We start from the raw sequence: 25,887 nt of genomic DNA on the forward strand, positions 1-25,887 counted from the left end.
TCTTCAGTAAGAAAGGTTCGGATTTTTCTGTCTTTTGTAGGTTGAGCATGAGTTCTGCATAAAATATGCATAAGTTATAAAAATTTTTCACTATGAAAAAATACTAATAGTCTAGATGCCAAGCTTAAGAAGAAACAATCAAGAGTGGAGTAAGAGATTGTGGTGAAGGAGTGAAAAGATGCAGAGGTCTGGCTTTTATCTAAAGGAGGATTTCTCTTCTACATGGTAATTTTTGGGAAATGAAGGTTTGGTATGGCCAGAATAGACAGTATATAGCTTTCATAAGTGTAAGAAAGCTCAGCTTATAAATGGTTCATACATTTAACAATTAAGAAAAAAGAAATCTTTGTTTCTCTGAGGTGAAGTAAATCAGATAACTAGTTCTCTGCGGGCTTTTTCTTCTGTGATCAATACATAAATACTTTGAACATCTCATGCTTAAGAGAACCTCCCAGGTGAGAATACTAACAGAGACCAAACAGCATAAAGGAGGCCTGGGAAGGAGTAACAAATCAATTTTTCATTTATTCCTGGGGAGTGACCCTGCCATGCAGCTGCATTAGTACAAGAGCTTTTGAGAACATTCATTACTTTTTCCTGTAAGAAAATTAAATTCGTGTAATTATTTTTCTTGATTCTTATTTGATGTTGTTTGTGTATTTTGTGAGAGCATTTTCTCTTGCAGTTAATCACAGCTGATGACAGTAGCAGGTTATATGTCATCTTCTGTGTCTGTTAATATCAGAGGAATGTTATTACATGGGAATCCTGAGTTCATGAGTGGAGGAGAGTGTTCTGCACTGTGCACAAACCCTTTATGTTTCTACTTCTGTTGTGGCTTATCTGCTTTTTTTCTGCTTTCTGTGACTTTCTCAGTCTCTGATTCTGAGAGTAATCGAAAGGTCTGAACATTTATTTTAAAATGAGACAGAAAGCCACAGATTCTTGGAGTGTTTAGGTTTTTAAAAGAGAGTATGCATCTTTAGGAGGATATAGCTGGTGTGGAAGTTTAGATACTGCAGTGAAGAGCAGGGAGAAAACAGGCCTCAGAAGGAATGAGAACATCATAAAGATCAATGAGATTGAATGGTTTGCTACAACTTGGAAAAGTTGAACAAGTTGGCAGGAAGCAAGGAGGTATTTACTGGAGTGTGGTCAGCAAGGGAAGAATTGCATGAGAGTTTTTTCATTTCAATTTTCTTTGATTTTTGTCTGTTTAGGAAGTTAGTCTTCTAGGTCTTAAAATAATATTGACCTCCTTTTTATTTTTAAAGTATTTTTTCTGTGTGGGGGCTTGCCATAAAGAGAGGTCTAAGCTCAAAGTTGTCATCTCAAATACTTAGCTGCCTTGGGAACATTCAAATATTTCAAACAATGTATTTTTAAAATGAAATTAGAAAGTTCAAGCTTAATAGAAGTAATCAATAACAATGTATTTCTTGTGGACATTGAGCTGTTTCAGACATTTGTGACTTGTGCTTATGTACATCCTGTTTGAGAAAATTTGTGTGTTTCAGTTTTTCTCCTCTTATATTATTAATGTCTCTCACTATCAATGAAATATGTTGATCTGATAGTTCTAGTATTTCTAGAAGCGTAAGTAAAAAGTAGTAGAGGCTTCTGGTCACCCCATCAATAGAAATATATGGGCTATTTCCTAGAGACAGCAATTGTTTTTAATTTTCTGTGTAGGCCTCTAGAGTTTGCCTACATGAGGACCATGAAGTATGAAGTTGGATAGTTTCTTTGTTGTTTTTCCTTGTATACTCTTAAATTTGTATGAAACATATATATCTGAGGAGAAACAGAAAACTTTAGGAGTTTAATGGGAATCTTAGTGACGCTTCTGAAACTCATTCCCAGTTGTAGTACTGGGTATAATTTTGTTTGCTTGATTTATGTATTATGATCATAGTGGGGGTTTTTTACCATACCCTCTGGTTTTTTTCCTCATGTGTCAACTTCCTGCATGAGTGCACTGAGAAGTTGCTTTAAAACTTTTAAGTAGTATATAAATAGTCCCTATGGGATCTTTTAGAGTAACAATCCAATTTAAATTAGATTTGTATTTCCACATAATTTAAATGCATTTAAAATTTCAGTTTACAACCATTTGATTCTAAGTAAGAAACTTTTTTTTTTTTAAATATGCTGCTGCATTGAATAATTATTTTTGCTTTGGCCAAAACAAATTTTCAAAAAATAGTGGGTAGGTGATGATGTTATTGATAGTATCTGCTACTATGAATGCTTGGTAACTTTTTGGTGTTTATCAAAGCATTTTTGTAAATGCTATTCAAATAAATGTTTAAGTTTCTAAATTATTTTTTTTATAATGTTAGTGTATGCTGGCTATTTAAGAGTATAATTTCTTCATTGAAAATTGCAGAGTTCGTTTCTTACTGGGTGGACGTCACGGAGAGTTTAAATTTCTGCCTCCTGCTGGCTATGCTCCCTGTTACGAAGCATTGCTTCCAAAAGAGAAGATGAAACTGGAACCAGTGAAGGAATATAAGAGAGATTCTGATGGAGTCAGGGATTTGCTGGGTACAACACAATTCCTCTCTCAAGCTTCCTTTATCCCTTGTCCGATAGACACTAGTCAGGTATGTTAAGTATGCAATAATGGGATTGTAAAATATGGCTTAACAACATTTAAATTAGCAATATAAAAAAAAACTAAGCTAGCTTGCCGGCTTTCTTAGCAATTAATCATTTGTGTGTTGTGGTGTATTTAACTGAACTAGATGATCTTGGATCTACAAGGTGTGGTAACTGGAACCTTTTCTTACTTGTGGAATTGTTATGCTCTTTTCTTAGATTGCTCTTCCTTTTCATCTTGAAAAGATCAGGGACAAACTAGCTGAAAATATCCATGAACTGTGGGGAATGAATAAAATAGAACTGGGCTGGACATATGGCAAGGTATGTTTTGAATGACCTGTCTGGGTACAGTCACTTATATTAGGTTAAGTCTTCTACCAGAAAACCTGGACTTGGAAGTTGAACAGAGTATTTAATGGTGGTTTATACATTACTAACAATAGATGACATGTAAGCTGGCAGGAGACAGTGATATTAACTACTGATTACGAGGCGAATTTGGACTATAAATAAGGTACATATTTTAGGACTCTAAGTAATTAACCATTTGAAAAAATATCTTAATTGAGAATCATACTAGCTATACCAAGATGGAATTCTACTGAAAATCATACCAATAGTGAGTAACCCCTCACCTAACTCTTTTGTTACTGTAGTGTTGCGGATCAAAGAGATAACAAGCAAAAAGTCCATTGTGGAAATTTGCTTCTGTTGGTAATGGGGACGGGGTTTTGGTGACTTTTGTAAACATTTAAATTCCTCAAAGCTCAGTTTTTTTATTTAATTAGTTACATTTAAAACTTATTGTTATAATGATCCTTTATAATGTGGTATAACCTAACAGCTTGAAGAGAGTAAGGCCATCTGGTCAATATTATTTAAATGCATGTGACAAGGCATTCCCTGCCCAGTGGATGTCACCAAATGAAAAACAGTTAAAAGGGTAGGACAAGAATATTATATTCAGAATATTATATTAAATTCAACAATTATATTAAAATTGGTACCTTCCCCTAGTAATATAAAATTCTGAAGACCGTGTTCTGCCTTGAATTTAGATTATTTCATCTTCTTTTCAAATTCACATTTACTGGGGTAGTCCTCCATGTGCCCATCACAACTGTATCCTGCCTCAGAAGAATCTTTTTTCTTCTCTTACCTTCTGCTGTTTTTACTTATGGACTTGATTTACCTTTTTCTTCAATAACTCTATCGTACTATCTGCTAAAATGTCATTGCTATTGAAATTCTGAGCTTTACTAACCTTTTTAATGTTTGTGAGCTTTGGCAATTGAAAAATTTTTTTCTATGTGAAACGTCATAGTTCTTGGTTGCCGTCAGGATAGAAGCGCTTGGCATTGAGTGAAAGAGCTTGTTTAATTAAGAGTCAGGTAAGTATTCAAAGACTTATGTCGATATCAGAAGAAGAATGTTCTGCTTCATTATTCCAGTAGAATTTGGAAAAGCTTACCAAATGATTCTTTAAGGTTTTTGAATCGGAATGTGTACAATAGATCAGATTGTGCTCTATTGAGCATATATTGCTCAGGCATTCAGCAGAAATGTACATTGAGTTTACAGGCTTGCTTTCTAGTGTTTCATGTGTTTATGCAGAACACATGAAATAGCTATATTTCTTCTGATTTTGTTGGTTATGGAGGAGTACTTACTGTGTGCATTATAAATGAATTATGGGAAAGTTCATTTATATAAAGATGAGTAACTGTCATTGAGCAAAGATAATTGGTATTGTTTACTATGTCTTAATTATTGCAAAGAATTAACTGATTTTTTGCTCTGACTCTGGCTTGAATCTGGTATCAGGAACGTACTCTGTTCTGTTGCTTTGTTGCAGATACGGGATGATAATAAAAGGCATCATCCTTGTCTTGTGGAATTCTCAAAACTACCTGAGACAGAGAAGAATTATAATCTACAAATGTCAACTGAAACCCTCAAGTGAGCTTTACATTTAAAAGAAAATAAAGTGGTGTTTTAAAATTTTTATTCAAGCACTTCATACTGTTGTAAGATATAAATACATTAGAATATCTCATTCAAAGTGTGTTCTGCTAACTTTGCTAGAAGTTCCAGGAACACATTCAGAGCGATTTAGAAAAATCTTGTCTCTACAGAGATTCAAAGGAAAAAACAACACCAAATCCTGTTGGTTTTAATAAAGTGGCATAATTTTCAAGCCACAGATTTGTACCTTTTTAGACTTTGAAGATTTTATTTATTATTTTTGATAAGTTAAAATATTTGGGGTTTGAAATGTCATTATTTTGAATTACTTCCCTGGTTTTTAAATGTCATTAGTTCTGTGTATTTATACTAAAACAAAAAGAAATTTATAAAATGGGTGAGCAATATAATGTTGTGTTTCACTACTGCTATTTTTTTATGTTGGCAGAACCCTTTTGGCCCTTGGATGTCACATTGTTCATGCTCATCCAGCAGCTGAGGAAGATCTTAAAAAAGTCAAACTTCCTAAAAAGCGAGTACCTTATGATAACTGTTATATATTATTTGTAACTACAGGTTAATAATTAAACAAAAATATTGCAAGGTAACTTAAAAACTACTTGATGTGAACCCCATACTCACTACAGACTTACAGAGCACATGGTTGGTCACCTTGCCTGTGAGGAGGGTTGACTGAATACTGCTGCATTGCATCACCTTGTGGAGTGATTCACAGACACCCATATAGTCACATACTTAAACCAAATGCAATTATATCTGTGTTACGTGATCTTAGAATACATACTCCAAAGTTAAAAGCAACATTTCAGTGCTTTTCTATTGGTAGCAAAGAACAGTATATGCGTATGATGGTAAATTGATCTGCTTGAAAGAGGATATACCGTTTTCCCATAACTCCTGTTTTAATTTGCACCTCTCTTTCCCTCCCCTCCAAGAAAAGGTTTGTTAAACATACACACATTTCCAGAGACATTATTAATGCATTTCTTTAAAGAAGAAAAAAACCCAGAAAACTACTCTTCTTATAATGTTGCACGTATGTAGATTATTGCATAAAATACAATGGGGGTTTTGCTATAATTTTTATTTGGTAGCTAAACTATTGCAGTCGGAACTGAAATAGTTGAATGATCTTTTTTATGTAGACATCTTTAAGTCATCAGTAGTAATCACGCCAAAAGTGGCAAAGATTAATCAAAGATTACACCTGTATTTTAGCTTGTGGGGATTCTGTAGTCCTCCTGGGACAGATTAAAGCCCTGTCCTGCAACAAAACTTGAAGACAGAAACAGTGATTTGGATACTTGCCATTTCACATCAGTTTATCAACCCACTAGATGTCTTTTTTCCTGAAACAGCTTTATCCATGAGAAGCAATGTTAGGTTTTTAAAGAGAGCAGTAAAATAAATAGTTTTATGATATGGGAGATGGTAATCTTGATCCAGTTGATGGCATTAATTAAAAAAAGGAAAAAAAGAACCTTTCCCAGGGGTCATACTGCAGGCAGTCTATCATAATACTGTTTTGATACTATTGTCTTCAATAACAGAACAAATACATCTTAGTTTCTGACTCTTGTTAAAATATTTAGTGCCTACATGAATCATCCTAACAAATGGAAATGATCTGATTTGAGCAAGAGGGAGTCTGCATATATCTAAACCAGCAGATTAGTCTTTATATTACGTGGAAGGGTTGGAGAGGGTAGTGTCTACTACTAAAAAACTAGTAAACTTATTATTCAATGAAAAGGTGGGAAGAACAATAGTTAAAATATGTTTTCTTCTGTTGGAAAAATGGTAACACAATCTTTGTAGACTAGTTTATAAAAAATACCATACTTAATGATGCGTAAAAAATAATTTCTTAAGAAGTCATCGTGCAGATCTTTAAAATAGAAATTACTTGAAAGGTTTAAATGACATATAAAGAGTACTCAATAACAATTTGGGTTTTTTGTAACAACCATTTAGGGATGCACAATACAAATCTGGGTCACATTTAATTAGATAGGGTGCAAGTATGTGGAAAATGAGACTCTTCGCTAGAATACAATTTATATCCTAGTCAATGACCAAATGCAATGCAGGATTTTTGCAAAGAAATGGGAGAGTGGGAGGTTGAAAAGGGGAGAGACAAAGTGAACCCCACCCTATGAATGCCACATAGAAAACTTTAAATACCATCACTGGGGTATCTTGACTCTGTTTTCCTTTGTTGACTTACAGTTACATGATGTCAAATGGATATAAACCTGCCCCCCTTGATCTTTCTGAAGTGAAATTGTTACCTTCTCAAGAATTTCTAGTTGACAAACTAGCAGAAAATGCACATAATGTCTGGGCAAAAGACAGAATAAAGCAAGGATGGACCTATGGCATTCAGCAGGTAAGGACTTCTTTAGATGCATTTGGAGTAAGTAACATGAGATTTTGTTTTCTAGAACATCCGTTGGGAGTGTTAAATAAGAGGATAAATACTTAATGTCATGTAATGTCTGGAAAAGTTAGAGCATGTGGGGAGCAGGAAAAGAAGCCTTGCCCATGCAAGTCTGAGTAGGTTGTCAGACCTGCATGGCTGCAGCTGCAGGATCTATGAGAATATATTTCCATACTTCTCTTTTATTCTTGTCTAGGTTTTTAATATTATTAACAATTGGGCTTGCATTCATGGAACCGTTCTTCATTAATATTGTTTCTTTCCTGTAATCTTAACATTATTTCAGAATACACTCTGTCTCATTATATAATATCTTTGTGATGTTTAACACAATTTTCTTCTTGTTCTTTTTTATAACCCCTTTTAGGATCTTAAGAACAAACGTAATCCTCGGCTAGTGCCATATGCATTATTAGATGAACGTACCAAAAAATCAAACAGAGATAGCCTCCGTGAAGCTGTTAGAACATTTGCAGGCTATGGTTATAGTATTGAGCCACCTGACCAAGAGATAGGTATGTACTTTCAATAAGAGTCATGGCCTTTGTTTCCCTCAGTGCTGGGAAAAAAACATAAAACACTGAAATAGATAGGGAAAACATATGATATGAATTAATAGTAGTGTATTTTTGCAGTGGACTTTAATGAAACATGCAAATATACTTTGTAATTGACTTGTGTATTACTTAGATATTTTTAAAAGATTGGTTGTAGTTAATACAATAATTCTAATTTCCATGATTTTTAGATTGGAGGAAATCTGGAGTATAAGTGGACATACTGGTTTTCATTTGGAAATAATGGAAGAAAGAACATAATATGGGATTCATTTAAAAGAATATTTTTCCATGGTATGCAGATTAGGTTTGACTACTTCAATTCAAACTCAGTTCTTAAGAAGTAGTCAAAGATGTGCACCAAATTCAGTAATTTTTTTTTTTTATTGAAATCAGGAGCAGAAGTTTGTTCAGAAGTTTTTCTTCATATTTACTTATACCATTGTAATTTTTTGTCAAAAATCCAAACTGAAACAAAACTTATTTGACAATTTTTTTAAATGTTCTAAATGTATTGACTTGTGTAGGAAAGTATTTTGTTGTATTGTAATACTGCATTATTGCATTGGATTGTATTGCATGTAGTAATCTTACACTTCTGATGTTTCCTCTAGTCAGTTTTGTGTTTGAGGCTCTGCATTGAGTGATACTTTGAAATATTCTGATTCCAAATAGCGGATAATCAGTCATCCTGTATAGAATTAGAATGTGGTAGCCTCTGTATGCTGATTACTATTCCTCCGTTTTTAACATTTACTATGAAGGTTCTTAAACATGCAATGATAGATAATGGCTGTTTTCAGAGACAGAAAATGCTGTGGACAGATGAAAAGCTAAACAGTGGCATTTATAGTTTAATCTAATTATAAAAGGTGGGGGTTTTTCCTGTGTTTATTTTTACAGCTGACCAAACAGTGGAAAAAGTCAGCATCGACAAGATACGATTTTTCAGAGTAGAACGGTCTTATGCAGTGAAGTCTGGAAAGTGGTACTTTGAATTTGAAGCTGTGACAGGTGGAGATATGCGTGTTGGCTGGGCCAGGCCAGGCTGTCGACCTGACATAGAGTTGGGAGCTGATGACCAAGCATTTGTATTTGAAGGAAGCAAAGTCAGTACATCTTTATCTTTTTTGACCTATGAACAGGCTAGGCAGAGAACTATAGTATAGTATAGTTTTCCTCTGTATACTCCAGATCAGCTACTGGAATGTTTTTGATTCATATAAAGATATCTCTGAGCTCTGTTTCATGGTGGATAGTATCTGCATTTCAGTTCTGGTCATTGAAATTACGCTAACAAAGTTCTCTTGGTTTATATCTGTCTTCCTAGGATATACCCAACTGAGTAAAGAAGTCTGTCGTAAGCATAAACAGAATACAGCATTCACTTCCTTTTTTTTATAAGTGGTGTTTTAAAAAAATAAAACAAAGTTTCTTCAATGACTGGAAGAGAGAACCACAGTTCTGTTTTCCCTTTTCTGTCTTTTCTGCTTTCTGCACATTCTTTCTTCCCAAACTTGACTCCTAAAGGACCCGAAGGATGATAATGTCACTGCATGTGAGAAGTGGAATCCACTGAACAGTGGTTATCATCCAGCTTCTAAATTGCTGTTTGCTTATTACTGAAGTTAGGGTGCCTTAGTTTCTCTCTGTGAAAAAACTAAGATAATAATTAAATTAATTACTTAAAAGCCATCATCAGTACTGCTTGCAAATTACTTTGAGATCCCGGAAGGTGAAATATTTGTTTTACTTTATTTTGTGTTTCATTTTTTAATTTTAGCATGGTGTTTATTTACTTGTTTTTTTGTTTAGGGCCAGCGTTGGCATCAAGGCAGTGGATTCTTTGGACGAAGCTGGCAACCAGGAGATGTGGTTGGTTGTATGATAAACTTGGATGACAAATCAATTATCTTTACTCTGAATGGAGAGTTGCTTATAACCAGTAAAGGTTCAGAACTTGCATTTGCTGACTTTGGAATAGAAAGTGGTAATTTTCTTTTTATAGTTACATGGTTATGAGAACACAAAACAAAACAAAACCCAGAAAAACTAGTCTGTCATAATGGCTTAGTGAGCTAAGAAATCATATTTCACTGACATAAACCTTCAGGCTATGCTACACATTAAGTTCATAAAAATATATTTTAAGAGCGCTTAGATGGCACGAATTTATTTTCTTTTTTTTCCTTTAACCACAAGTAGATACTAATGGGATTTCAGCAGAATGGGTAAATTTTCTTCGAGCCTTGCTAGGCTTACTCACAGGACTGAATTTCAGCGTTAAGAAGAACTAGTAATAATAAGCACCTTGAAAAATTCCCAAAAGCTGCAAATATAGTCTCCAGTTATCCCACTGGAGCATACACGTATTATGTTCTTGTCTGTGAAGGACAAAAAGAGTACTATGTGGTGAGAGGCTGCACCAAAAGAACAAATCTTTGCAACATAAATTGAGTCTGATTTGTAATTTTTTTTTTTCTCTGTCCTATGCATAGCTTGCCTGCATTTCTCATTTTCCTGGACTATTTCTCCTCTTCTGTCTTCAACCTTCGCTTTTTTGAACCGTAGTGTCTACATGACTGTATTGAAGGAGGCAGGGAATATTTTCAAACAGTTTTTTGTTTTATTTTTTAGTTGACATTTTCTCTGCAAGCATATCTCCTCCAATCAGTGGTAGCTTCATGCCTGTTAGTAATTGCCAGAAGACTTTGCACTTGCTCACTGTCCCACTTTCATCTGACCATTGATACAGTTTGTCTAATGGTAGAGAATGAGGGGCTGCCTTGAGAGCTCCTCTGAAGGCTTGAAGTTGAAGTGTAGGAGAGAAATTTTTTCCTTTAGAGGTTGAACTGTTGGCTTTTCCCTGAAGTTGCTCCAATTTCTGTTTCTTGAGAGATGGAGAAATAATTCAACAGCTTTCTTCCCTGTTTATTGGCTGCTACAGGTATATGGAGATCAAAAAAGTTCTGTCATAAAAAATGCCAGCATTGAAGAAGTGTGTATTTGTCCATCATGAATGATGGAGGGATGAAGGTTGGCAACAAATTTATAGCTCCTGGTGACAAACTGAATTTTTAACAGATGTACTGAGATATCTGAACCTCATCTCAAAGTCCTTTTGAAACCTCAGTGCCCTCAGAGAGCTTACTTAGTATTTGTTGACAACTTTGATTTAGCCAAGGTTGTCTTCCAGTGTCCAATTCATTGTATAAAGGCATGTTTATTAGTCTAAAACTGATGAAGATAACTGATTCTTCTAATAAATGAATAACTGACGTGAGTAAATCTTGGTTTTTCAAATCTGATTGTCCACAAAACTACCTCTTGACTTGACGTTTTTTGTTTGTTTTTCACACAAATCTACTACTTACTAATAACACTTGTTAAACTGGTTTAATGTTTAAATAAATGGGATAGTGTGTGTAATGTCCATTCATTGCCTAAGTCCTCAGTGGTTTTTGTAGCAATTATATTGAACTTAGACATTAGTATTTAAGGTGGCTTTAAATCCTTGCTAATGTCATCACTTCATGTGCATTACTTGTAGGGCTAAAGTTTAGTTCACATTAGATGGATCCCAAATAGAATGCTTGTGTTCTCCAAATAAATTACTCTTGGTTTTTTTGTTCTTATTGTTGTATTATTTTCTTAGGTTTTGTTCCAATTTGTGCACTGGGTCTAGCTCAGATTGGTCGAATGAACCTTGGAATGGATGCCAGTACATTCAAGTATTATACAATGTGTGGCCTTCAAGAAGGTTTTGAACCTTTTGCTGTCAACATGAACCGAGATGTTGCTATGTGGTTTAGTAAACGCTTACCAACATTTGTCAATGTGCCAAAAAATCATCCTCACATTGAGGTAACATTACATGTTAGGGAGACACCTGTTTATCAACTGTTTGTTTAGCAAGCTGAGACATTAAACCCTTACTAATACTTACTGTCATCAGATAGTTTGCCATATAAATCTATTAAGTCACTCTTAGATAATTCCAGATGATCTTGTCTATCTCCAATTTCATATATGGTAGTATTGCCATTCATATGGATATACCTATCTGTTCTATTATATGTCTTACTAATTTATGTTGTTGCAGTTAGCTACTTGAAACATGACAGTTGTGATTTCTTAGAACCATTTTTTATATTCTATTTTACATTCACTTTCATTTTTTTAAATCTTCTCTACTATACATTTTTTCTTAAATATCTAAAAATTGTTCAGCTGAATTCAACATCACTTAAGGTCATGGAAGTGTGAGCTGAACAGAGACTGATTTAGGCCACTTTGCTACTCTGAAACACATTTAAGTGTACCTGTGGTGTCACTGAGTGATACCTGTTTCATTCATTCTTATGATGCACCAGTGATAGGAATTCCACAACTCCCTAACTAATCTGCTCTAGAGCAGAATAATATATCCTATTTTTTGTATAAAATATTCCATATTAATATATTCCACAATGATATATTTGAATTCCTGATCAGTTTTTTTCTATAATCCCTAGGCCATTTACTTTAATTTAGATGTTTAGCCTATTATTCCCTAATGCTTGTCTTTGAACATCTCCTACTTGAAATACACTCTACTTGAATTCCAACTGAATGATCTCAGCATTTTTTTCCATTTATCAGGATCATTTCAACTGTATTCCTGTCCTTAAAGGGTTTTGAAATGTTACTGTCACTAAGTTTAAAAGCATACTCACTTTTTCAGCACAAGGGAAAATAATAATATCAGACTTAGACTTCATAAGGATCATCTGAAGGATTCTAACTGATGTTTCTTCTTGTTGTGTTAGAAAACTACTGATTCTTGTGAAGCAATTTTTCAATAACTTGTGCACTCAAAGTGAATTAATTTCATAAAATCTATACTTTTTTTTTTAAATGCTGTATGGAACAACTTGAAAATATTTATTGTAGTCAGGATATACTCAATTTCCTCATCCTTTAGTTGCTTAATGAAAGTTTTCATTATTTTTCTTGGAATACTATTATTTTAAAATAATTTCTCTTATTTTTAGATATGGAGAATTGATGGAACAATTGAGAGTCCACCTCGGTTAAAAGTTACTCACAAAACATTTGGCACACAGAACAGCAATTCAGACATGATATATTGTCGATTGAGTATGCCCATTGAATTCCGCTCATCATTCAGCTTTGGCATGGGTGTGGAAAATGCCTTATCTGATGTTTTCCAAAAACGGTTAGACTTGGTTTTAATTATCCTATTTCATGCTCTCAATGTAAATGTAATATGTTCTATTATTCTTTATTATTGTACAGTCAAGATTTCATACTTGTTTTTGCACTAAGCACACACTAGGATGCATGTTACTGAGATTTTTTTTGTTCTTGATGAATAAATTTGTAACATAGCTTTACTGCAAAATGCTATATCCAGACAAGAGAGGACCATTTCTGAAGAGGTGCATCACAAGTTTTATAGTTATTCATTGCTAAGCAGCTGCCATCCTTTCAAAGTCATTGGGATTTGCAAAGCTCTTCAGCCAGGCTGGAAAACCAGCTCAGAATCTTTTGCCCACTGGATTAATCCTCATCTACATTATTGTTCAATAGCTCATTGGTTTTGGAAAGGTGACTAATCCATGCAAAATAAAAAAGATTGTGGGACAGATTTTTAAAGATGCCAGGTACTACTGAGCTCAGCACCTTCCAGCATTCCCTCATCTTTAGTTAATTGCTGTAAATCTATCTGTTCCCCGCCCCGGCTCTCTGCCTGAAGTGCAATAAATTATTTTGGGTGTATATTTGTATCCTGTACAGTCTTTGCATACTTAATTTACTCATGCATACTCGGTACCCAGCAAATATGAGTTAGCTTGTACGTACACTTAGTTTAATAATGAGGACTCTTTTTACTTTTTTTTTTTTTAACTAATTTACTGATGTTCCTTTATCTTTAGAAAGCACAGCCAAGAAATTGCTGCTCCTTGTACTACGGTAAGTAAATACATTGAGATGCTTAGTTCTCCTTACTTTTTGAAGTAGATTTAGTTGTGGCAGCAGGTTCATTAGGAACTGATCTGTTGAAAGAAGCCTTCTTAATCATTTGCTATGATATAACACTGTGTATAAATAATAATGCCCAGAGTTGTATAACATGAGGCATAAACCTCACTATCTTAAACCACTAGTCTGTTTTTTTTTAATTTATGAGCATTATAAATGACTACTTAAGAGAATATGAATTACTATTATTAAAGTTTGATATATGGGAGGTTTTTTTAATCACTATTTGAGTATGGCCTGATAAAATAATTTAGATTTCTATTACTAATATGTTCTTTTCCTCTTTTCAGTATTTTTATTCACTACGGATATTTGCTGGCCAAGACCCATCCTCTGTCTGGGTTGGCTGGGTAACACCAGACTATCATTTTTACAGTGAGAATTTTGACCTAAATAAAAATTGTACAGTGACAGTTACTTTAGGTGATGAGAGAGGCAGGGTTCATGAAAGGTATGGATTTATTTATCCCTTATTAAAGATTGTATTTTAATACTGTTGTTCAAAAGTGAATTATTCACAAGCTTGATGATATTTTAAATGTTAATTTAAACTAATAAGAAAATTCATTATGGAGTAGGAGTGTTCTGTGCTCATTTATATATGAATGTGTTTTACATAGACTTGTTAAAGTGATTATATTTATCATTAATGTTCTGTTTGAAAGAATGTTTTGTGATACTTCTTTCTTTTAACATCTGTATTTGGTCACTGTGGATGAACCTGTTATTTGTTTTAATGTATCTTACATAAGCACACAGAAACAGGTGAAATTGTTTCATAATTACAAAAAAAGGTATGGGGGGGAAAGGTGCATTTAGTCTGATCCCTTACTCATGATGCTTTCATTATTAAAAAAAAGAGGGGTTGTTAATGAGAAAACAAAACTAACAGCAGCACAAGCACCTTTGAGGATCTCTAACTATTACTCCATTTAAAAGTACATCTTCATTGAATACTTAGTCAAGTTCAGTGTGACCTAATATTTGTTGTCTTTGTTCTTGCTGTTCTTTCAGTGTGAAGCGCAGCAATTGCTATATGGTTTGGGGAGGAGATGTAATTGCTAATTCCCAGAGATCAGGTCGCAGTAATGTTGATTTAGAAATTGGATGCTTTGTTGACCTGGCTACTGGAATGTTGTCATTCACGGCCAATGGAAAAGAGCTTGGCAGTTGTTATCAGGTATTATCAGATTTTCAGGAAGCTATCTAGTAAGCTGGTCATTTTGATGCTATTATGAAATTGTTTTTTCTTGTTCAGAAGTCTAACTGAACACTATTTGTGTGACAGTAACATGTTTTCCTGTATTATTCTGTTTTATCCCTCTTTATCTCGTGTAAGGCTACATTTTTCCAGCTTCTTACAGTTTTTTCAAATGTTGAGGAAGGGCTGTTGCTACTTATGTTCAGAAAAATATTTTTTTAGTTCTCAATTCTTGTGGTTCAGAATTTGATTTATAATGTTAATTATTCTTTAAAATATTTTTTGTCAACTAAAACTGTTATATGATATATGGGAAATAATTATTTAAATTAGCATAAGGTCAAAATTAGACTTTAGATACAGTAATTTTTGGTATGGATTGAGAAAATAAATTTAGTTTAGTATTACCAGGGCTTGTGTCTTCAGCAGATAGCTATGATTTGGATATCTTGTGATTTGATAAGTTTCAAAACCCAGAATTCAAATATGCATTAATGCGCAAAGCCAAAATAAATGGGGTGGGCCCTAAGTGCTATTAATGTTCTCAAAACGTGGAGTCATTATGCAAGTGGATCAGTAGTTGACAGAAGTTTTCAACACCAGATTGATAAGATTTGCTCTTAGTAAGATCAGTTAGTTGTCTATAGTAGAGCATCCACTGTGGAAGAGATTATCCAGCGTTGGGAACAATGCATCGCTTTTTTTCTATGTCAACAAAACGCGCACAAATCTGTAATACAGAAAAAACTTAAACGTTACTTAGATAAAAATATAAGGGAACTTTGTATACTGACTTCATTGAAAACGAATGCGGCAGGGTTGCACGCAGCCTGTAAATGGGGGTGGGAGATGATTTAGCAGCTGTGATTTTGGTATATTTTGTAAATGTGGTCAGAGACTTCAGTGCCATGCTGGGAGGATATTAAGTGTCATCACTCTGGGAAAAGAAAACAGGAGATGAAAGTGCTTAAGCCCCATGCTTTGCTCTTTTTTTTAGCTAGATACAAATCAATAAGCTTCTGAACAAAACCATGGAAGTTTGGTGTTTTGTTTTGTTTTGGTTTTTTTTCATGGAACAGCCTTTACCTGTTTTTCTAATTTTGTAAAGGAATCTAGGAAAATATAGATGTAGAAGATGCCTGTTACTGCTTTTAGTGTAAAAAACACTTTCTAGTTTTTCCTCTTATGACTTGCAATTAGTGTAATCACCTTCTTTGTACTAAACTTAAAATAATCTCAGAAAATACAATTATTTCTCTTCTGTTTCTTCTATTTTGCACGGAAAAGTACCTGGAGTTGCTTTTGGAAGTGTTTTTCAATAAACCTGTTAGCACCTGGTCTGTTGAAGCACTTCCTGTAAAGATACAATGATATATTCCAACAGGAGTGTTATGTCTGAGGGTGAAATATTTCTCAACTTTTGCTTATTTTGAGTAATTTAAATCTTTTCTCTATTTTTGAAAGTAGTGAAAGTAGTCTTCTGTAGTTTTGATTTTCATTTACTGATATTTTAACCATAAAATAAAATCTTTAAAATACTTTAGTAAATCTAATCTCTCACCGAAATTGCAGCAAATGACTGATATTTGTCTGCCCTAGAGGCTGCAGGATAACCTTGTACCCATTTGCACTTTGTAGTTTTCTTAACTGAAGTAGAGGGAGAGTATTTGTATGCTGTTTCGCTTCTAAAAGGCCTGTAGGTCAACATATTGAGGAGAAGAAATTAATTTTTCTGTAGTTCTTGATCTAACTATTGAATGCTATGGTGATATTCAGAAAAAAACCCACTGTCTATAATAGAAAAGTAAATGAAAGATAGTGTATATGTATATATTTGAGATTTTGTCATTAATTGTCAGGCCAAGGTTAAGGTATTCATAGCAGAAAGGAGATCTTAAATATTGGTTTACAAGATGTTTTCTTTTATTCTGAGTTAGTAATGGTTTTCTGACCTTCAAAGAAGATTAGGAAATACAAATTCAATTATTATTACTAGGAAATATCTATCTTTGGTCAAAGGCTGAGAGTCATATTGTCTTATTAAGTTACTTTCAGGCTTTACTGAAATAAAAGACACATTTTATTAGTAGTGTCTTTCAGTCCAGGATACCTTTTATTTCTGGATTTGGGTTTATGGTTTTTTAACTTATCAAAAAGATTAGAATGTACATAGCTGGCCCTACATTATATTGTCTATCCCAATAGTCATAGTTCTGAAAAAACTTTATATTCTGCATACAGATTTTTCAGTATACAGTATTATTTTACATTTTGTTTAAGTTATATTGTGTTTTGGAGCTGTTTTCTCATCTAAAAGAATATAGATTTTTTTATTTCTTTTTGTGACTCTCAGTTTATTGTTTTGCAATTTTTGATAGTTTGCCATCCTCAAAGTTAGGAGTTGCACTCCCTCATAGCACAAGTATTGTAATTGTACTTAGTATGTATAATGTATATACATAGTACACAATTCACAATGATGTGATTAAAATATTTAATTGAACTCCTGAAACCTTGAATTGATCGTATAGACTGTACCTTTTTTCAGCCACCCTGGAGCGCTGAAATCTTTTTAATAATATGCTATTCTATAAGTATCCTTTTAATTCTTTTTTTTCATGGCAGTAGGGGTGGGTGATCTCATAGAGAATTCTTTAGAATAAACTGGTATTACTACTCTGACATGTACTTTGAGTCCAGCTGTAATAGGGAACTGGGGATAATGTGGCTGTCAAAAAAATCCCAGACCCAACCAGACACTTTAAAACTGCAGCACTGTGATTCAGTGTGTTTCACTGTGATTTTATAAGACTGGAGATAAATGCTAAGCCTGGAACTAAGAGATCTTTGAGATCTTTAAAAAAATTACATTCTTCTGCTTTTGGAATTCAGATCAGAAATTCACTAATCTTAATAGGAAATAAAGATTTGCACTATCCTGATCAAATGATGCGTTCTCACCCACTTCTTATCCCCCTCTGGTTCCCTCTCTCTTAGAAATTTGTTTTTGAGGTTTTTTGGTAGTGAATTATTTTGTCCAGCATAAAATGGGAAAGAACTCTAAAAGATGTGTGGTGGTCTAAAAAGCTGTATTCTACGCTCAGTCTGTCTTAGGGGTGCTTTTCCTAGAGCACCCCTAGAGCTCTAAAGAGGCTGGATTTTTAAGGAGCTGCTCTAGAATGAGGTGTTGGATTTGGATATGTCTGAGAAGAATCAACACATAGTGTTACTAAAGTGCTTGTTACAGGTGTTGAGAGTACGTAAGGCAGCAGACACACCTGCCTGAAAGTTAGGTGGGCCTATAAAGATAACTCAGCAAATGCCTTACTATATTAGAGGCAAACTACAGGTAGACACTAATCAACACTTTAATACAGTGTCTGCAGTTATTTGATAATGAAGTGTAAGCTATGTAGTATTTATTTTATATCGTATCGTATTCTGGGAGGAGATTCTTGTTGTCTTGTAAATTTTTTTAATTTTTTAATCTCATTTCTCTTCTAGGTTGAACCAAACACAAAGCTTTTTCCAGCAACTTTTGTACAGCCTACGAGCACTAACTTGGTTCAATTTGAACTTGGTAAATTAAAGGTACAAAACATTTTCTATAACGGTGCTCTTTTAAATTTGTTTATTTCCTTGGAAATTCCTGCTCAGTTGAATTTGTTTAGGAAGATTGAATCAATGGCGTGACTTTTTGTTTGACTTTTACATTTACTTCTGTAAATGTAATTATTATATGAAGTTAATTGTTCAACAAATCTAAACTGCATTTGTCAAAATAAACTAAAGTTATTTGGGGAGAACACCCTTGATGTTGGGGTTTTTTAAATGGATTTTGTTTATTGCAATAACTTACATATTTCTATGAGTTCTTTGCTATCAGTAAGTTATACTTCCTTTTGGCATTATAGGTTTATTCATAATTAGATGTTACAAAAATAATTTTAATACACTTATTTGTTTCAGAATACCATGCCTTTATCAGCAGCAATTTTTAAAAGTGAAGAAAGAAATCCTGTTCCTCAGTGTCCCCCTCGCCTTGATGTGCAAACAATTACACCTGTTTTATGGAGCAGGATGCCAAACAGCTTTCTAAAAGTAGAAACTGAGCGTGTCAGTGAACGTCATGGCTGGGTTGTGCAGTGTTTGGAACCTCTGCAGATGATGGCACTTCATATCCCAGAAGAAAACAGGTACATTTGGAAGGAACTGCAGTGACTTGGTGTGGACAAAATAAATGTATTGAAAGGTGATATCTGGGTTTTGCTTAAACCTGCCTTGGAGAATATTTAGACTAGAGTTCTTTAAAATTTATGATCTTATCTGCTATAATATCATATTTGTGAAATTTAAGTAGATCAAGAGGCTGAATAATTTTAATGCCATGTGATGATATTTGCATACATAAGAGAAAGCATGACTGATTTTATTTAAATTATAAAATAATATCTCTTAAATCTCTAGGTCTTTAAACATAGATATTTTCTCAGCTTGAAAAAAAACATAAAGAACATGCAAGTACTATTTTGCTGATATTTTTCTGTAATAAAAACATGTAATCTGCTTCTGTTTCATCTGCTCTGAATTTACATGTATTAAGTTTTTGTGTTCTTATTGACAAGATCCTGACTTTCTTAGATTTTCAGTAAGTTTTATCTTCAGTGAAGATAATAAAGATGTATCCAAATATCAAATACCATAACTAGTGACAAATCAAACTATAAGCAAAAGCATAGCAGAAAGATAATTTAACTGCTGTACTTTTATCATTTTGCAGCTTCTTTTAGTACTTCAATAACCAATTTCATTTATCATTAATAAAACTGAATTTAAAAGAAAGAGTAAAATACTGTGTTTTGTGGAAGGAATGAAACAGTAATCCTCAATAAACTCTAAAGGCACTATTTAGTGACAGTATTACAGCAGAGTTTCAGCATTCGAAGTACATTTATTTTAAAAACAAGCTCTAATTTACCATAGCTTCCAAAGAAACTTCTCTATCTTACATTTTTTCCTTTTTTTTCTAATTGTAAATGATCTCAGCAAATTATTATGACCATTTATTGTGGTTTAATGATGCACGTGTTAGGATTAGTCAGTATCAACTGATTATTAATAGTTTAAATTAGAACTGACCAAAATGTGCAGAGATTATAAAACTTTTCTTCTGCACGTTATTATTCATGAAATTGACTTGTGTTCTGTTTCTTTATTTCATGACAGATGCGTTGATATTTTGGAACTATGTGAACAAGAAGATTTGATGAAGTTTCACTACCACACTTTAAAACTCTATAGCTCAGTTAGTGCTTTAGGTAACACTAGAGTTGCTTATGCACTTTGTAGCCATGTGGACATATCTCAGCTATTTTATACAATAGATAATCAATATTTACCTGGACTTCTACGTTCTGGATTCTATGACTTGCTCATTAGTATTCATTTGGAGCACGCCAAGCAAGCCAAGCTCATGATGAACAATGAATTTATCATTCCAGTTACAGATGAAACTCGAACTATTAAATTATATCCTGATGAAACAAAGAAGCATGGTTTACCTGGAGTAGGGCTTAGTACTTGTCTGAAACCAGGCTTTAATTTTTCTACTCCATGCTTTATTGTGACCAGTGAAGAACATCAGACATCCAGCCCAGAGATACCCCTTGATACACTTAAATCCAAGGCCATAAGTATGCTAACAGAGGCAGTACAGTGTAGTGGTACTCATATACGAGACCCTGTTGGAGGACAGGTTGCATTCCAGTTTGTTCCTGTTCTTAAACTGATAGCAACATTGCTCATAATGGGGGTTTTTGATGATGATGATGTGAAGCAGGTGTTACTCCTCATTGATCCCAATGTGTTTGGAGATCACAAGGAAGAAACAGAAGAGAGGACAGAGAAGGAAGAAGTTACACAAGTTGAAGAAAAAGCTGTAGAAGCTGGCGAGAAAGCAATAAAAGAAACAAAAGCTCCTGCAAAGGGCTTATTACAGACAAGATTACCAGAATCTGTTAAGCTTCAGGTGACCATTTAATATAAATGTATTACATATGTTCTACTATTGATAAAAGAAAGGTAGTGCTTTTTGTCTGTTCTCTGGTTTGTAAGATTTGAAATCCTGAAGATCTTTATTCTGCTTTGCCTTATAACCTCACATTAATAACCAAATTTGATGGTGATGCAATTCTTTCTACATTCATCTACACTCAAAATAGATGTGCAAATACTTACTCTCTTCATAGGCGTATTTTAAAAGAGGGAGGGTTGGACCAGGTGATCTTTAAAGGACCTTTCAATCCCAAACTATTCTATGATTCTATTATTTCTACATGTTTTGAGCGCGTGGAGTGAAAGACAGTGAATGCAATATACTATTATCAATCAGATAATAAAACTGTATAAATTTGTCACTTTTACAGTGTTAAAAGAAAAATATGGGAAAAAAGTATCATTTTTTACAGTTTGTTGCAGCGTATAGTATCCACTGCAGTTCTTCCCCAATTAGAGTTTGTTAAACTGTTGAACTTAAGTCTGTTTTTTCTGTCCTAGATGTGTCATTTACTCAATTATTTCTGTGACTGTGAGCTACAGCATAGAGTGGAAGCAATTGTATCATTTGCAGACTGTTATGTATCAAAACTGCAATATAATCAGAAATACAGGTACAATGAACTCATGCAAGCCTTGAACATGTCTGCTGCTTTGACTGCCAAAAAGACTAAAGAGTTTCGGTCTCCTCCTCAAGAACAGGTAATATTAAACAAATGGTTGAATCTAAAGATAAAAAAAATTCTTTGTGATGATAAAATAGAGTTCTGACTTCTAAACTACCATTGGAACTGCTAGAGAACCAAAATTGAATTTGAAATGAAATTTATTAAGATGCCACAAAATGCTGAATGTCAGAATGCTTATACCTGTACTCCAGAATTCAAGCTCCAAACCAAAGTTGACTTAGGATTTCTCAACAGTATAGAAAAATTGAACATTACTGCCCAATGCTGAGGAGCTGAGATTCATCCAGTTCTGCAAGATGATGGTAATTTGATAATTCTAGTTGCTAAAAGTTAGCATGAAGTTAGTGTTGTGCTGGCACCTGTATGTATGGAAATATTTTCTACCTCTAGGAAATAGCTTTATTATTAATTGTACCTGTATTTTGATGTTAATGTACCATTGCTTTAGTAATTCATTTAAGCTGTATTAGAAATCTATGTTTTATGTTAATTTGATTATAAATTTGATTATAAGCAGGAAAAGTATGACTATATATTAGAATATGTCTTAGGCTATCTCAGTTTTTTAACTATGTTTTAATTCCCTTAAAGATTAATATGTTGCTGAATTTTCAACTGGGAGAGGATTGTCCTTGTCCAGAGGAGATTCGGGATGAGTTATATGAATTTCATGATGATCTTCTAATTCACTGTGGTGCGTGGCAAGGTTTTGTTACGTTTTTGGTTTGTCTTTTTGACGCTTTACCTGAAAAAAGAACAGATCAGTTAAAAAAAATACTAGTATGAGGTTTTTTTGTTAGGTATATTACTGTCTACATGGTGACTCTCTGGACAGACTTTGGTGCATATTACAAAAGTCTGGGAAACCTGTGCATGGTTTTACGTTTCATTGTTATATATCTATTAAATATTATCCAGTATTATTCTGTTTATATATCAATTTTAGACTTAATTAGGAAAAAATAAAAATTATCTGAACAAGAGGATTGGATTACCTTTAAAAGATTTATATAGGCATGTGTATGTTTGCAAGCAGATAAAAGATATTGAAAGAACATCATTGCTGTGGATCTGAGCAGTAGAAAATTCAATAAAAAACACTGGATGAGGGGTGCTGCTGCTGCTTTAGCTTCGTTTCCTGGTGTATACATAACTGTCGTGGTCAGTCATTATAAAACACTATTGCACTGCAGATTACAGCTTGAGTTGCCCCAGTCATTGAATTTGAATTTCCTTACAGTATCCTCAAGGGTGAGCTATATCAGATACCCTGTGCAATTTTTGTGGGTTAAGGAATCACATGTTACATGTGATGCCAAAAATCTTTTGTTAGTCTATTGAGATCTTAGTCTAATCAAGACAATCATGGAATTATTAGTCCATTTACAATGATACTAACACTTATAGTCTGAGTCATCCAGTTATTACTGCTCATTCCCAATAATTACGCACTTAAAACTGATATACACAAGCTTTTCCATATCTACCTACTTGGTAGATATATTGGTAGTCACTCTTCCAGTGAATTTTTTGGTCCTGTGGTTGATGGCACCCATCTTGTTCAAGAAGAAGGGCACAGCGTCATTACAGTGAATTGACAGCATCTCAAGTTCTTCCCCAGGAAAAGCACGGTAATCTTAATAGTTTCTTCCTCCTCCTGTTTGATTGAGGTCCCTTTTAAATGTTTACTAATACAGTCTGCTAGTTCTTTCTTCACTGGTTATCCCTAAAACCAGTTTTACCCAGTTCATGGAATTTTAGTGACCTGTAATTAACAGTTTGTGATTTCTGTATGTAGCCATGGTGCCTCCCATACCATTCTGTGCTTGTATTGTTAATGCTTCTGCTATCATCTTGTGCTGCTATTTCCGAGTACCCTATTAGAATCTCCAGCAACCATCAAGCTGTGATTTCATGATAAGCCAATTACCATTTTTCAACTACCTCAGCCAAAGATGAGTAGGTCAGTGGGGTATCTAGGTTGTGTTTCATCAGCTTATTTCTGAGGATATTGTGTAAGACAGTATTAGAAGTCCTTAAGATCAAGACTTGTATCTGTAAGGTTAGCTACATTATAGGTGGAAATTTAGTTGGTTTAATGTAATTTGGTTTTGACAATCCTGTGTTGATTGTTATTCATCCTTGCTTCTAAGTGCTTACCAAAACCAGTTTCTTTCGTTCCAGCATTTTTCTTCCAAATATTAAAGTGAATAGTTAATATCCTCATAGCTACTCCTCTTTCTCCCTGTTCTTATTAAGATAAATACTGTCATCTCCATTGTTCAGTGACTTAACACTTGATCTGACCTCTGGTTTTCAAAGATAATGCCTATTTGGCATCAGAGTTCTCTTGAGACTCCAGGATGAGGATTATGGAAGACCCCCAACTTACTTGGAATGTTTTAACTCTGCAATAGATGTATTTTTTGCCTTGAAATCTTGTTGCTGGTATTATTATTAAGTTAGCTTAGCTCCTGATAACTTTTCATCTTTTCATGAGGTGAAACCCTACTGATCATGGGGGTTTTTTTCTTTTTAGGGGTGCACTTTTATTATTGTTTACTACGTTATAAAAGTGTATGTTGAATGAGAGAGAGAACTGAAGATGGAGAAAGCTCAGTCTCATAATTAAAATAGTTTAATGATCCTCTGGATTCTAAACAAAACCATATTCATTACTTTGTACAGATTTATCATAGGTGGTCACTGTGGATAAATGCTCCTCATTTTCTGTGTCCTGACTTAGTCCTGAAAATCAGTACTAAGCAATCACAGCTGCAGACAAAATGAATAGGGGTTGTGCTTGGAATATTTAATCATCTTTTTAATACTAAGTATATGTTGCAGTCTAAGTGGAAAAATATGTATGCAATCAAGTAATTAAAGGCTGCTTCGTAATGAATATACGCAAATAGTCTGAATTAAAGTTACTCAGGCGGTCTGAATCGTAGCATGTCCTAACTGTGAGTGGTTAATTTTTCCAGCAAAATAATAGTCTTCTGTCATAATTTTTGTGTGTTATTTCTTGGTTATAAACAAAACAAATGTACAACAGATTTTATTGCATAATATCAAATTGACACTTATCTGGGTTGGAACCATCTGTTCTGGTGCACAGACCTCTGCCACTTGAATTAAGTGATTAGCCAGTAGCAACATGAGATGGTCAGCTTCTGAATGGACTGCAACTCTAAGAGGATGCAGAATGAATAATAAATGATATGGAGCAATGAGTGAGACCCCATCTGGAGCAGTCATAGACCCTATCTCCTCCAGTCCAATACTGTCTTAACTCATCATCCCAGTGCATTTCTACTTGTCTGTCCATTTCAGCTTCTGAAGAGTTCTCCTCCCAGTGTGTCTCTTGTTTCCAGGGCCTAGCTTTTTTTTTTTTCAAAACCAGATAGTTTCTTGCTTTCTTCAACATCCTTGTCTACTTTCTCTTTCCTCTCCTTATTGTCTACAATACTTGTTTTTACTTTTTCCAGACTCTGACTGTAGCCTTCCTTCTTTCTCAGCTTTTCATTTTGCCCAGCTGGTCTCACTCTTCCCATTCCTTAAATTCTGTATGTGGTCTCCAATTTCAATTTCTAGTTCTCTCATTCTTTCCCACTGCATCTGAATCTTTTTCTTCCTAGTCACTTAGTCAATCCTAGTCATAACTTTAACTCCCTCCCCGTGGTAGCTGCCAGCAGCAAAGTTTCTCCCACCTGTTACCGTATTTCAGTTCTTTTTTCCTTTCTTAGTTTCTTTTTTTAATACCAGCTTTAGTCTCTGCAATTTATTCTTTTCCCTCTGCTCCAGCTTGTATCTCTTTAGTATTCTGTCTGGAAATCTTTTCCTTTTCTCAATTTCACTTTGACCAGCAGCCAAACAGCAAGAGTTTACATTTCAGCTCAGCACAATTAGCTCTGGTCTGAAGGGAACCTGCTTAGATGTTCTGTGCTTCTGCACGTAACACATGTGGTATCTGATCATCACTAAGAGGTGTGAAAGATTTGAAAATGCTTTGAATGGTTGTGAAGCAATGTAGTGAACTGAACTGTATTAAACTACCTTGTAAAATGAAATCCCATCTTACTGTATACATTTTCATGAAAAACACCTATCACCTGTGTAATGTCTGAACATCTGCCTTCTTACAGTTTTAAGTTCAGCTAATATGTTTGTTTATGACTGCTTAATATCTCGACTGAAAAATTGTACTATATTGTGAGATCCAGCCATACATTTCTTTCTTTAGCTCATGTTCTGCAATATGAAACAAAGGATCACATATTTAATGAAATATGACTCAGAGTCAAAATTAGT

At 34.1% G+C, this 25,887-nt stretch overlaps 1 protein-coding gene across 21 annotated transcripts in view; it reads left to right on the top strand.

Moving 5' to 3' along the window:
* The window catches only part of RYR3 (ryanodine receptor 3), a 245,220-nt gene that overhangs the window by 104,211 nt on the left and 115,122 nt on the right, over positions 1-25,887 (top strand). For all 21 annotated transcript variants that reach the window (XM_029998543.2, XM_029998586.2, XM_029998547.2 and 18 more), the window contains 18 exons: positions 2,390-2,606; positions 2,821-2,925; positions 4,460-4,563; positions 5,018-5,101; positions 6,820-6,979; positions 7,398-7,545; positions 8,491-8,696; positions 9,403-9,577; positions 11,243-11,451; positions 12,621-12,805; positions 13,527-13,563; positions 13,923-14,083; positions 14,647-14,812; positions 18,338-18,424; positions 18,803-19,029; positions 20,060-20,861; positions 21,389-21,589; positions 22,168-22,270. In XM_029998543.2, the coding sequence (XP_029854403.1) occupies positions 2,390-2,606; positions 2,821-2,925; positions 4,460-4,563; positions 5,018-5,101; positions 6,820-6,979; positions 7,398-7,545; positions 8,491-8,696; positions 9,403-9,577; positions 11,243-11,451; positions 12,621-12,805; positions 13,527-13,563; positions 13,923-14,083; positions 14,647-14,812; positions 18,338-18,424; positions 18,803-19,029; positions 20,060-20,861; positions 21,389-21,589; positions 22,168-22,270 (3,377 nt within the window). The remainder of the gene's footprint in view (positions 1-2,389; positions 2,607-2,820; positions 2,926-4,459; positions 4,564-5,017; positions 5,102-6,819; positions 6,980-7,397; positions 7,546-8,490; positions 8,697-9,402; positions 9,578-11,242; positions 11,452-12,620; positions 12,806-13,526; positions 13,564-13,922; positions 14,084-14,646; positions 14,813-18,337; positions 18,425-18,802; positions 19,030-20,059; positions 20,862-21,388; positions 21,590-22,167; positions 22,271-25,887) is intronic.

Source organism: Aquila chrysaetos, chromosome 2 (genome assembly GCF_900496995.4).
Source record: "Aquila chrysaetos chrysaetos chromosome 2, bAquChr1.4, whole genome shotgun sequence".
Classification (NCBI taxonomy): domain Eukaryota; kingdom Metazoa; phylum Chordata; class Aves; order Accipitriformes; family Accipitridae; genus Aquila; species Aquila chrysaetos.